This window comes from Canis lupus, chromosome 38 (genome assembly GCF_011100685.1).
Source record: "Canis lupus familiaris isolate Mischka breed German Shepherd chromosome 38, alternate assembly UU_Cfam_GSD_1.0, whole genome shotgun sequence".
In the NCBI taxonomy this organism is placed as follows: Eukaryota; Metazoa; Chordata; class Mammalia; order Carnivora; family Canidae; genus Canis; species Canis lupus.
This window is the reverse complement of record NC_049259.1, coordinates 1073964-1088262: the sequence shown is the minus strand read 5'-3', so window position 1 is coordinate 1088262 and position 14299 is coordinate 1073964. Positions and strand designations below refer to the sequence as shown.

General features: G+C 39.4%; 1 protein-coding gene across 14 annotated transcripts in view; it reads right to left on the bottom strand.

Annotated features, from left to right (window-relative positions):
• The window catches only part of ZC3H11A (zinc finger CCCH-type containing 11A), a 45452-nt gene that overhangs the window by 14806 nt on the left and 16347 nt on the right, over window positions 1-14299 (bottom strand). For all 14 annotated transcript variants that reach the window (XM_038585957.1, XM_038585956.1, XM_038585968.1 and 11 more), the window contains 7 exons: window positions 13204-13403; window positions 11961-12080; window positions 3545-3668; window positions 2272-2475; window positions 2038-2154; window positions 1704-1784; window positions 386-496 (listed from right to left, as the gene is read on the bottom strand). In XM_038585957.1, coding sequence (XP_038441885.1) covers window positions 386-496; window positions 1704-1784; window positions 2038-2154; window positions 2272-2475; window positions 3545-3668; window positions 11961-12080; window positions 13204-13257 — 811 coding nt within the window. In that variant the 5' untranslated portion in view covers window positions 13258-13403. The remainder of the gene's footprint in view (window positions 1-385; window positions 497-1703; window positions 1785-2037; window positions 2155-2271; window positions 2476-3544; window positions 3669-11960; window positions 12081-13203; window positions 13404-14299) is intronic.

Genomic DNA, 14299 nt, shown 5'->3' with positions numbered 1-14299 from the left:
AGTTACTAGTGTCATACTTCTTTTACCAGGTTTAAAACTACTAAGGGAAAAGGCTTACATTTTCCTGTAACTTAAAGAGTGGATTAGAGTTCTTTATCCACAATGGGCAGTCAATAAATTTGTTAAACGGAACAGATAAAGAATAAATGTAAAAATTAAATATACATAAATGTGAGAGCTGCTTTAGCAAGAATTTCAACCTTTTAAGAGTCAAATGCACTATTTTTCTTTTTTAAGTTTTTCTTTTCATCCTTGTATCTGACCAAATATACTAAAGTCTTCCTGCAAATCCATCAAAGGTAAACTATACCCAAGAACTTGGCTCTCCCAGTTATTTAGAAGTTGTAGCCTGACAACTCTCAACCTAACCCTATCCATATCTCACCTTGTTTGCTGGATAGAGTTACTGTTCTCACTACAGTCCGGACATTCTCTTTTTCAGGACCTGGAATGGGCTGAGGTTGGAGTAAAAGACTGGAAACTCCAGAAGAACCTTCTGAATAAAGCAAGTCAAAGAACAGCAAATAATTTATGGAAAATAAAGCTATTATAATAAGCCAAGAAATTTTGTTTTTGTGACAAGTTCAATACAGACCACTAGATAACTACAAGCCAATCTTTCTTTTTTTTTTTTTTTAGGCAAGCCAATCTTTCTGTTCCTACTTGCCCATAGTGAATTGGGGTGAGGTGGGAGAGAGGAGATAATCCCTATTTCTTAACTGCTTTGTATACAAGGTAAAATATAAATTGTTTTCAGTAACCTGGGCACTCAATCTATTTTTCATTTACCAAGAAGACTAACATTCTAAAATTAACCTCAGAAGCACACCAGCCACCAAGAGTGTCAATTCAACCTTTTAAAAATCTATATTCAGGGGAGCCTAGGTAGCTTAGTCAGTTGAGTGTCTACCTTCCGCTTGAGACATGATCCCAGGGTCCTGGGATTGAGCCCCACACCGGGCTCTCTGCTCAGCAGGGAGTCTGCTTCTCCCTCTCCCTCTGCCTGCGACTACCCCTGCTTGTACTCCCTCTGTCAAGTAAACAAATAAAATGTTTAAAAAAAAAAATCTATATTCAATCACCTGTGAAACACAACTCCAAGTCCCTACAGAACAAGTATTAGCAAGAGTACTCTAAAACCAACCATGTGATGCTTTCTAAATATTTTATTTCACACGGTTATCTGTAATTTTTAGGATTGGAAATACAAACTGACCAGGCTGAGGTAAGCTCTAGAAGAAAATTGTGGCAGCTAAGAAGAATTCATCTACTATAAAGTTTTTCCTCTCTTAATATGATTTTTTTTAAGACTATTTATTCATAAGGCACACAGAGAGAGGCAGAAACATAGGCAGGAGGGAGAAGCAGGCTCCCTAAAGGGAGCCTGTGCTGGACTCGATCCCAAGATCCAAGAGCATCTGAGCCAAAGGCAGATAGATGCTCAACCACTGAGCCACCCAGGTGCCCCTCGATATGATTTCTAGATGTCATTCTTTGGAGTTGTATTTCTGAAGATAAAGCAGTTCTTTCAAGTACTAAAAAAGCAGTGCTAGCAAAAATAAGTCCGTGTTTTACTTCAAACAAGCCAAAGAAGTCAAAATCTACGTGCCCATTTTGGCTGCTAAGTTTCCTTATTATCAGCAATGTCCCTGTTACTCTCCTCCAGAAAAATTCAACCAGCCATGTCAAAACTAATAACTTACCGCCTTGCTTCTTGGATTTTTCCTTCATTTTTTTTGACTTAATTTCCTCAAGAGTTTTTATTCCAAAATTCAAACATTCACCTGAGAAACCCAAATAGAAATCATATGAGGAACTAACACTTCACTCCTTTTGCATTTTATTGTACACAGCAAGCACTCAAATGTTTTCTGAATAAAAGCAGTGTCGGTATGGGTGTGTGTACAGTGGGGTCAGAGGACAGAGGTGGTGGTGATCGTGATCTAAATTTCAAATGTATTTAAAATAATTTGGGCACATTCAACAATATTTTCAGACTTTTGAGCAGGAAACAGCATCAATATAGCCTCTTCTTACCTTGCTTCAAATTGACCCCAGGTTTCCGGGCAGAGGCTGTCCGTAATCCATTATGAACTTCGGGAGGTGGTTGCAGGATGGGTGTCTTGGTTTCATCACCTTCCTCAGAAAACTGATCTATGTATCGACACGAGAGGCAAATTTACAATTGACAGCAGGCTTACAGCTTTAATCCTTATTCCAATTCACTGAGTGACCCTGATCATTTATTTGCCTTAAAGAGCTAAAACTTACCATCATCATCTTCATCATCATCTGCAGCATTGATTACAACTGGTGGATGGGTTGGGCTAGGAACATTTTCTGAACTTTCTACTTTCATAACACTTCGCAACTGAGGGGAGGGATTGGACTGGACAGACAATTTGTTCTGTTGAACCGTGAGCTGGTTAGCCTTCACTTCCTCTTCTGGTGACTCAGGCACAGTGGGCAACACAGCTAGACATACAACATTAGTCATAAATTAAAAAGAGAAGATAAAGTCCCAATTCATCAAAAATCTCTAAGTTTGGTGCATTTTCCTTATGACCACTTATGCCTTTTTACCTGATTTTCCCATTTTCACAATTAGGTTCTAAACTCCCAGGGAGGGAAAAAAAATGGCTTTTAGCTAATAACTCTTCTGTACATAAACACACTCAAAACAGGTGTTCAAAACACAGAATAGTCTGGAGGCTAGATGCATAAAATTATTTGCAAGTTCTAGACATTTAATTTTAATATTGAAATTCAGAGGCTTTTACTTCAGCAAAAAAGTAGTTGTTAAAAGGGCAGATAACGCTTCTGAACTAAATCAGAGAGGAGCAAAGCCCACTATTTTCTCTTAAATAGAAAGGAGAATGTGCAGCCATCACTTTTTAATCACAGAAGATGTGGCTTTTAAGTGGCTAATCATTCCGGTTGGAAAAGTGAAAGGATATTTGGAAATAAAAACTAGTTTTGGGGAGAGTATAAATTTTATTTTAGATATAGCCTAGAGCAGGGTTAGCAAACTTTCTGTAAAGGGAGCAGTAAGTACTTTAGGGTTTGTAGACCTCTGTGTCTCAACTCTACACCAGAAGCACAAAATGTGGCCATAGAAAATATGTGAATGAGTGGATATGGCTTCCTTCCAATAAAACTTTATTTTATAAAACAGGTGGAGGACCACATTTGCCAAACCCTGATCTGGAGAATCCAGTTTCTTCTGGAAAACTCACTGGGTCTGTTAGGAAAATAGGAAATGAAGCTATAGTAATCTAAAGTGTCACACCAAGAAACATTTGGGAGGCAGTAAGGCTTTCGGTAACAAAGTTTTAATCCTGATTGTGATATTACTGGTTTATGACCATGACTATGTACAAGTCACTTAACCTTAATGAAAAGTTCAGTTCCCTCACCTATAAAGCAGAAATAAAACTGCTCTTTTGCAAGACTAAAGGCAATATATGTAATATACTCTGTACAGTGTACGTAATAGGTATCAGTAAATAGTAACTATCCTTTTAAAACCAAAAACACATCTCACTTTTGCTTGGAGGTAGGAAAAGGCCATCAACGTAACGTCCTCTGTTGTGATGGAAAGCGCAGTTTAGTTTCTGACATCCCATTGGCTGATTTTCCCAGTAACAAGGAATTTCACTACGTTTTTTCTATAAGAAAAAAAAAACCATTATTTTCAAATAAAAAATTAGGTGTGACCTGTATTAATTTGGTCCCTTGTTTTCTGAATAAAGGTCAGTCAGGGAGCACCTGGGTGGCTCAGTAGTTGAGCATCTGCCTTTAGCTCAGCTCATGATCCCGGGGTTCCTGGGATGGAGTCCTGCATTGGGTTCCCCGCGGTGAGCCTGCTTCTCCCTCTGCCTACCTCTATGTACCTGTCTGTCTCTCTCATGAATACATTTTAAAAATCTTTAAAAAAAGTTCATTCAGGCTTCAGAAGTCTGAGGCACATGAACTGACTGTGAGGAAGAAGATGGGTTGCTCAAAGTGCCACTCCACGCTTGAAGGAGAAGGGAGCAGGGAAGTAGATCATCTGCTGTTCCCTCCTCCCTGCCCTCATCTTGGAACCCCTAAATGCCTATATTTAATTTAGAGAAGCAGGACAATACATTAGTTAAGATTATGGAACCCAAGATAACATTATGCTACTCACTGGCCATGTGATGCTGGACAATTTAACGCCTCTAAGCCTTACGTTCCTCAGCTGTAAAATAGCAATAACAGGAGCTATCTACTTGGTTTCTTAGGAGGATTAAATGAAATAATGTATATGAAGCACTTAACACATAGAAAGAACTCAATAAATTGCAGTTATTATTTTAAACTGAGGGATCCCTGGGTGGCGCAGCGGTTTGGCGCCTGCCTTTGGCCCAGGGCGCGATCCTGGAGACCCGGGATCGAATCCCACGTCAGGCTCCCGGTGCATGGAGCCTGCTTCTCCCTCTGCCTGTGTCTCTGTCTCTCTCTCTCTCTCTCTCTCTCTGTGACTATCATAAATAAATAAAATCTTTAAAAAAAAAAATAAATAAATAAACTGGGAGCTCACAGCTTTGAGGAAAATTTTCCCTTTCGTGACTTCTCAAGGCAGGCACAAATAACACACTAAGGTATTTTTCCTTCCCAAGCTACCTCACTCTTATGAAGGGGAATAAGAAAAAAAAAATATCCTCACATCTGGAATAAACTGCTGGATCACAGGATGTATGTACAGCAGAAATACATTCTAATATATACATTAGATGTGTATAAAGAACGGTTTAAAACAATACTATGTGTAACAGCTCCAAAACGGAAACCCAACTGTACATCAACACCAGAATGGATAAATACACTGTAGTTTATTCGTACAAGAGCATGCTACTTACTACTGAGAAGGATTAAAACCATCCTTACACTTAACAGGACAGTACGGAAAGAAGCCAGACACGAGAGAGTACACACTGTGTGAGGCCATCACTGTGTGATGGGGAAATCAAAGCAGGCAAAACTTCTCTACAGTAGACTAGTCAGGACAGTGATTAGCTTGGACGGAGTGCTCAGTGACAATCAAGGGACAAAGGGTCAAGACAGATTTGGATCTGCTGGATTATGCTAGATCTCTCATCATAAGCAACTTTAGGTTTAAAATTCTAGGAAAGAATAGTAGCATTACTTCAGGAAGCTGAAAATATGAAACAAAAACAATGACTATTACAAAAAAATCCTCAATGTATCCAAAAGGGCAAAGATGAAAATCTACTATATATTGAGAGATCAAAAATTTGATAGCACGCTGGGTTGGTAGGGACATGGAAGAACCCATACAGTCCCATGTACTGACAATGGAAATATAAATTAGCTCAACATCTCTGAAAGGCAGTTTGGTACAAAGGTATTCACAAAATTTATGTCCTGAATTTATTACCACATATATCATTACCTATTTTTAAAAACTACACCAAATTCCTTTACCTTCCAAAGAACTGGATAGAATTTATCAGTTTCCTGGCACATCCAAAAGGTAAGTATACTAATAGTTACCATTGTTTTTTTATTTTTTATCTTTTTTATTTCATTTTTTTTCCATTGTTTTTTTAGATAGAAATTAACAACAGTTATTTAATTACTCCTTCCTCAAGGCAGAATCTAATATCAATCTTTCTTGTTCCTGGGTCTGTCTTTGCTTAAATTTTTACTTCTTTCCTGGAAGCAGTTTTCAAATTACTGAATGACTTAATTGTATCCTCTATATGTGGGAGTCACATGACATTTATTGTCAGTGTCATATTTCACTGACAAAATATCCTGATCTTTCCTCATCAGAAGTTTCCCCTTTAAAAAAAAAAAAAAAAAAAAAAGAAGTTTCCCCTTTAAAAAAATCCACTTAACTAGATTGTTTCTAAATAAAAAGTAATACACAATGAAAACCATTCGCAAAATGGTAATAAATGTCTGCCATGCCATCCTCAGACTTAAAACAAGAATTATAGGTGTGCCTGGCTGGCTTGGTTGGCAGAGCATGCAACTCTTGATCTTGGTTGGGGTCAGGAATTCAAGCCCCATGTTGGGCGTGGAGGAAAGAAAAGAAAGGAATGGAAAGGAAAAAAAAAAGAAAGAAAAGAAAAGAAGAAAAGGAGAGGAAAAAAGGAAAGAAGGAAGGAAGGGAGGGAGGGAGGGGAAAGAAAAGAAAGAAAAAGATTATTAGGTGTCTGTATATAGACTTAAAAGAAAGGTATTCCATATAATTGTGTACATTTTCAGGCAGCCTGGGTGGCTCAGCAGTTTAGCGCTGCCTTCAGCCCAGGACCTGATCCTGGAGACCCAGGATAGAGTCCTGCATCGGGCTCCCTGCATGGAGCCTACTTTATCCTCTGCCTGTGTCTCCCCCTCCCCCCAAATTAAAAAAAAAAAGTGTACATTTTCATTTGGCAACACCTCCTTCCACAGTAATATTCTCCTATATAATTATTTAAGTGTTTAAAAAGTAATACAGCACATGATCCAAAGATACATAGCTGATTCTCATTATCTGAAGTAGTTATGTTTATGAAGTCACCATGAATACTAAATTAGCCAATACTGAATCCCTCTGCTCCTCAGGGAAATACAGAATTAGAGTCAGGTTCCTGCAAGTTTCTGTCACAACATTTTCATGCAACGATCAATACGTAAACTGGTTATATTTGTGTTTGTGTTTGTGTTTAAAGACACTTCATTTAGGGAGGCCTGGGTGGCTCAGCAGTTAAGCATAAGCTTTCAGCCCAGGGTATCATACCTGGAGTCCTGGGATCAAGTCCCACATCGGGTTCCTTGCATGGAGCCTGCCTCTCTCTCTTTCTCTATGTCTCTCTTGAATAAATAAATAAAATCTTAAAAAAAAATGACACTTCATTTAATATATTTATTAACACTGAACTCAAGGCCAAGGGCATTATAAACTCACTGAATGAAGCTCATCTAATATGAGTATTTTCTACATAAGGCACGTAAGAGCTTTCTTGCACTTACGAACATCACACAGCATTTCAGCGCCACATCTGGGAGCCATTTTAATCAGCCACAAAAAGGATAAAATCACCAACAAAAAAAGACAAAAATGCAAAAAAGATGGCCTTAAAGAAACTACAAAAAGGACACTTGCTTACAGGATGACTACTGAAACCAGGCGGCAGAGCATCACCTTGTCCCACCTCAGCCAAGAGTGTCTAAGTCAGGTGACTCAAACTTTTCAGTGCTCTGCATGTCTGCAGATGGCCCATGAAAAGCACTGCAAGTACTGATTTGGGGGGTTACAAATAAATTTTAGTGAGCTGGAAAATTTGCAAACATGGAACCCACAGAATAATGAAAATCAACTGCATATAGAAGGGGTTACAGTAAAAAAGCTCCTTTCCTTTCCTGTACTGCTCCCTGACAGCCACTGTTGTCAAGTTTCTCCTTTATGCTACCAGAGATTTTAAAAATACACATGTAGATGAAAAACAAATTCTTCTCCCCCTTTCTTTTACACAAATAGTTGCATATTATGCACCTAACTCTGTCCCTTGCTTTTTCACTGACAATATATCCTGATCTTTCCATCCAGTAAAGTTTCCCTTTAAAAAAAAATTATTTTTGGGCAGCCCAGGTGGCTCAGCGGTTTAGCACCGCCTTCAGCCCAGGGTGTGATCCTGGAGACCCGGGACCGAGTCCCACATCGGGCTCCCTGCATGGAGCCTGCTTCTGCCTATGTCTGTGCCTCTGTGTGTGTATGTGTCTCATGAATAAATAAATAAAATCTTTGAAAATAATAATAAAAAATAAGAAAATTTATTTTTAACAAGATTTTATTTATGAGACAGAGAGAGAGGCAGAAATACAGGCAGAGGAAGAAACAGGCTCCTTGTGGGGAGCCTGGTGTGGGACTCGATCCTGGGACTCTCTAGGACCACGCCCTGAGCGGAAGGCAGACATTCAAGCACTGACCCAGGCATCCCTACCCCTTTAAAAAAATTGTTAACAGCTGCCCAGCACTTCACTGTATGAATATAACAAACTTACTTTAAATGAAGATTAAAGATATTTTATTACAAATTATGCTACCCTGAGTAATTCTGTATGTATCTACTTTTGCACAGAAGAACACAGATGAGGGATGCCTGGGTGGCTCAGCAACTGAGCATCTATTTTTGGATCAGGGCGTGATCCTGGTCCAGGGAATGAGTCTCTTATTGGGCTCCCTGTGTGGAACCTGTTTCTCCCTCTGCCTCTCTGAGTCTCTCATGAATAAATAAAATCTTAAAAAAAAAAAAAAAGCATACAATATTTTCGAAAAATGCAGCCAAATAAGACTGTGAAGAAAAGAGTTATTTATTAACTAAGCGGCCTGAAGACTCTTACCTTAGGTACACCACTTGCAAAGTTGGCCCTTGGTGTTCCTAGTCAGCTAATTACGAGGCCTAGACTGTGCAAATAATCCATCTTATGCTAACACCTGCCATCCTTCTGGGAATGTAGAGTTTTGGTATGTGTTAGGTAGAGAGTGCTTGCTTGATCAGCCCCATTAAAAACCTTGGATGCGGGACGCCTGGGTGGCTCAGTGGTTGAGTGTCTGCCTTTGGCTCAGGGCATGAACCTGGAGTCCTGGGATCGAGTCCCGCATCGGGCTCCCTGCATGGAGCCTGCTTCTCCTCTCTCTGCCTGTGTCTCTGCCTCTCTCTCTGTGTCTCTCATGAATAAATAAATAAAATCTTAAAAACAAAAAAACAAAAACAAAAAACAAAAAACAAAACCTTGGATGCTAAGTCTCTAATTGGCTTCCCTAGGCACAAACATCCCACACGGAGTGCTGCATTTTCATTGTTGGGGGAAGTGTGCACTCTGGGTGAATCACTGTGGGAAGGATATCATAAAAGAAACCACCCATGGATTCCTGTAGACTCTGCCTATGTTTTTTTTTTCTTTTATGATCAGTGTTATTTCCCCATCATATTTTTTTACATTTATTTATTTTAGAGAGAGGGAGAACGAGTGAGCAAAAGCAGGAGGGAGGAGAGAGAGAATCTCAAGCCAGACATGGGGCTTGATCCATAACCCTGAGACAACCACCAGAGCCGAAACCCAGTCAGACGCTCAAAACTATGCCACCCAGGTGCCCCTCCCTGTAATATATCTTAGACATGATATATAACTATGTGCTGAGTCCCACGAGTTCTAGAGAATCTCTAAATGTAGATGTTCTTAGAGACCCAGACACACCTTCTAGGGAGTTGTGACAATTTATGCTCTGCCAACAATTTAACAACATGAATTTTCAAAGGCTGCAGAGTATTTCTCTGAATTTATTCAGTGAATTCCCTGCTCTTTGGAAGATAGGCAGCACATAATGCAGTTAAGAGGCCATAAATCTGGAGCCCACCTGAAGTAGCTCTATGAGCCCAGGCATACAAACTGCAGTCAGTCTTCCTTCCTTCCTTCCTTCCTTCCTTCCTTCCTTCCTTCCTTCCTTCCTTCCTCCCTCCCTCCCTCCCTCCCTCCCTTCCCTTCCCTTCCTTCCCTTCCCTCCCTCCCTTCCTCCCTTCCCCATGTTCCTCAATGTGTCCAAGGGCATTAGGTGAGGCTGAGAAATGAGAGTAGGCATTCATGCTGGGAGAGGGAAGGACATGTGGTCCAGATCAGGGCATTAGAGCCTGATGGAATGAGGAAGGTACCAGGTGACAAGGTAGAACTGGCCTACGGTATCAGAATCCATGAAGGGTTAAGAGGACATCTGTGTAGGAAGGTGGCCTGGCAGTGTTGAAGCCTAAGCAGGGTCAGCAAGGCTTCTGTGCAGAAGAGTTCCCAATGTAGGATGAGGAATAGTATATTTATGGAAGGTCAGCCTAGAATAGGCAACAATGACTAAGTGGGGTAAGGAAGGCAGAGTCTTCCCAAGTAGGGACCTGGTACAGAGCTAGAATATAAGCAGGATGAGAAAAGTAAATATCTCACATGGGAGGGCTGTCCCCACAGAGCAGCAGAGTCCAAAGGTGTAAAAGGGGTGTTCATGGGGAGAGAGGGGTATCCAGAGTAGGATGGTGGGGCCCAAGCATGATGAGGACAAGGTCCTCATGGTGGTGGAGCAAGGAGAGAAGGCCTGGTACAGGGCTGTTGGAACCAAAACAAGATGAGAGAGAGGTCCCTGCGGAAGAGCAGCCTCCTGTGCAATGTCAGAGCCTGAGGGGAAGGAAGAGGCTGTGAATACCATATTGGCTTAAGAAGACTGATAAGACGAGTCATATTAAAGTCAAGTTTCTCACTTTGGAGAAGAGAGTTACAAGTACAGAAAAGGAGCAGCCTAGACTAAACCCTGTAGTGCTGGTGAACTGAAGGTATCTATGTGAACTTGATTTTCAATGCACAGACATAAAAAAGTAGTGAGACTCCAGAAGCTGCCCAATCTTATTTCTACATATATCATTCTTCACTAAAGGGATCCAGGGCTCCTTAGAGATTCCAGCACTTGAGGAGGAAAAATACAGGATGAGCCTGAAAAGTCTTGTCAGACAAGAACGCAAAAAGGTATTCAAAAGATGAAAACATTAAAAGGACACAAAAATCAACTTGAACAACTCTTACTAGGCAAATCTGGGTCAACCTGAGGATTAAAAATGATAGTAATGGAGTACAAGACACTAAATAAAAGAGGACACTGAATTCACACAAACATAAATAAGTGGAAAAAACTGAAAATTTGGTGAGAAATGGGATGACAGGGTCTCAAAGTACCTCTCCACAAAATGAGTATTAGTTATAAAGAGAAAACCTTTATAGTGAAGCAATTTGGTACAAACCACCTTAATGAAGTGATCAAAGTTAACCTCACCAGTGATGGGATAATTAAAATTGTCTGACTGTGCCACCTAATAGTATGCACTGAGAAGAACTGTGATATTCCTGCCAGAGGTACAGACTTGAACTTGGTAAAGAGGAAACAAAAGACACACACACACTGAAGTACGTTCTACAAAGTAACTGGCCTGTAACTACTAAAAGTGTCAAGGCAAATGAAAAGTAAAAAAAGCTGAGCAACTGTTTTAGACTGAAGGAGAATGAGAAAGCAATGAAAACCATATGTGACACTCCATTCTGATCTTGCTTCTTCTATAATAAAGGACATAAGTGGTACAGCAGCAAAACTTGAATGGGATTTGAGGATTACATGAAAGTAATAGATTAGTGTTAGCTTCCTACTCTTGATGGTTGTACTATGGTTATCTAGGAGAATGTTCTTCTTGTTTGTAGGAACTCATAAATGTATTTAGGGGTGACAGGAAATGTCAGTCGTTCACTTCCAAATGGCTTCGAAAATGTTTTATAATGTACTTGCAGTGTTTCTCTAAGTTTGAGACTGTTTAAAACCACATAGAAATAGAGATGCTCCCCAAAGATACACATATGATTTTTACACTTTACCAAACTAGCTCCCAGAAAATACCAACTCATACTCCAAGATACCAAGATATTAAGCAAGCATTATCTATTATTATTTTTTAAATATTTTATTTATTTATTCATAGACACAGAGAGAGAGGCAGAGACACAGGCAGAGGAAGAAGCAGGCTCCATGCAGGGAGCCTGATGCAGGACTCAATCCCAGGTCTCCAGGATCACGCCCTGAGCCAAAGGCAGGCGCTAAACCGCTGAGCCACCCAGGGATCCCATATATGTATTTTTTTGAGAGACAGAGCACAAGCACATGTGGGAGTGGTGGGAAGGGGAGGGGCAAAGGGACAGAGAGACTCTTAAGTAGGCTCCATGCCCAGTGCAGAGCTCAACATGCAGAGCCCAACTCGGGGCTTGATCTCACAACCCTGAGGATCATGACCTGAGCCAAAATAAAAAATCAGACACTTAACTGTGCCACCTGGGCACTCCTTTCTCCCTATGTTTTTTATTGGCCCATCACGCCAGGCTGCTTATGATAACAGAAACCGAAAACTTACATCAATCTCCATGTGCCGAAACCTGCACACCTGTCGAAAACAGCGCCCCTCTTGCCATAATGTGCAAACAGTTTCATTTCCTAGTGCAGCTTCACAGTGACGGAAGGGACAGCTGTCACCCTGTAAACAAAGAGAATACCGAAAAGAACCGTACTACCAAAACAGATCCTAAGTAAAGTGTGCACTGTAACAGTTTCCTGGCATCCAGACAAACATGAAGGAGTAAGGAGAGACAGACAAGGCAGAAAACTGAGGTGGAAGACAATAACAATCTGAGGTCAACAAATTTATGGCCTATTTCTTGACAGTAGCCTTCATTTGATTTCACAACGTAAGTGACATAAGCCAAGAGATGGGCTGAAAAAGGTAAGTAGGAGTATTTAAAGAGGTACTCTTTACAAATATATTTTACAGTTCTTCAAAACCACTTCATACATCTTTTTTATTTTTTTATGGTCACTTCGTACATCTTGACTTGTGTAACTAGCTTTTGATGGAAAATCACAAAGTTAATAGATTAGGATTTAAGTACAATTCTATGCTTCACTATATACTTCTACAATGATAATATCTGAAACAAAATGCTATATGTGCTCAGAGCTTTGCTCAACACTGATCATTTTAAACATAGCACTGAGATGATTTCAGAAGTTTTTCTAATATATACACTTACAGAATTAGTCACAAAATAACAGAAAAGTGGATAAATCCGAATGGAGCTGCAAATGAATCAAGCAGAAAAACAGGAAGTTTTGATAGAGAAAAAGGAAAAATGCTGAAAAAGCATATTTAGAAGAATGGTTTTATTACTCAGCAGGAAATGTGAAGAAAAAAATCAAATTCAACCCATGACAGTTCCTAGAAGTACAATACAATCCACCCATTCATTTAATACAAAGTAAATAAAACTAAAGTTTACAAGTGAGGCCAAAGTGCTTCATAGGCACCTTGAACAGGGATAATTAATAATACTTATTAATTAACAGATTATTAATTACCAATAAGAGAACAATGAATGATGACTATATGCTGTGAACCTTTTCATTTTTGTAGGATATGAAGAACATAAATCAAGAGAAAAAAAGGATAAATGATGAATTCTCCTAGAGTACTAAGAAAATAGTAACAGAAAATAAATGGTTGAGCTTAACAAAACATAAAAACTTAGTATAGTGGGAAAATCTTATCAAATCTTATTAGAGAAACTGTAGAAATAGCTGATTTTAAAAATGCCAATTCTTACTTTGGTACATGTAGAATAGAAAAAAAAATAGCAGTCTTCTCCTTGATTAGGCATGCTGGGTAGATCCTTAGATCAGAAAGTGGCTTCCTGAAAACAAGCCACTGCTTCCTCAAGGCGAGGACCAGCTCCAAGTCCTCTTGAAATGGGTTTAATCTTCCAAAAGACAACTCAATCACAGAAATCGTCTTTAAAATGCAATCCTAAAATGAGAAGACATTAAAGTACTTCAGATTAATTATTCTAACTTCCTCCTCCAAAGCATCTCAACTAAGATCACACTGTTAAAACCAAATTTTAATTGTATTATGTACTTGCCTATACAAAGCTTTGTGAACCCTGATTAATATTTTATTCTTAAGTGCACATTATACATTCTCATTTATAATGTAAAACTTTTATTAAGGACAGCCATGCTCTTCTTTTGTATTCTCCATGGTGCTTGTTAATGGCTTCAGCATAAGATGAAATAACCACTAACTCCATAAATGATCTCCATCTTAGATCATGAATGGGACTATGTCATTTTACACAAGGTATTTGCTGAATCTACATTGCTGACAACTAATTTTTTCATCTAATAAAAGTTCCAGTATTTTTACAAGCATTTTTATTTCAAAATATTTATGTTTCATTATAAATGGGTGGGGGAAACGGTCTCACTAGGATAACTGAAACAATCATCCCTGAATACATCTATAGATCTAGCTTATGTAATGAAGACGGCCAATAGATTGCACACCAATCTATAACAAGGAACAGAAGTCGCCCTTGAGATTCTTCCCATAAAACAGTGCTTACACAAAACTACCAATATCCCCCACCCCCAAGCCTTGACACACCCTGGCCCCCCACACTGAAGTGTTCAAGAAAGCTTCTACAAAAGTAAAAACACATGACAAGCACATGCCAGAATTTGGAGTTTCTACAAACTCAAACATCAAAAGACCAAGCTTCAGAAACACTGATCTACAACTTGAAATCAATGAAATAAAACTGAGTATCTCCCACTAATTAATAATCCTAATCTAAGAAAAGCAGGCCAAAATAAAAACCAGCCTTGAAGTCAGCACCCTGGGTTAAGAATTAGGAGTCTGCC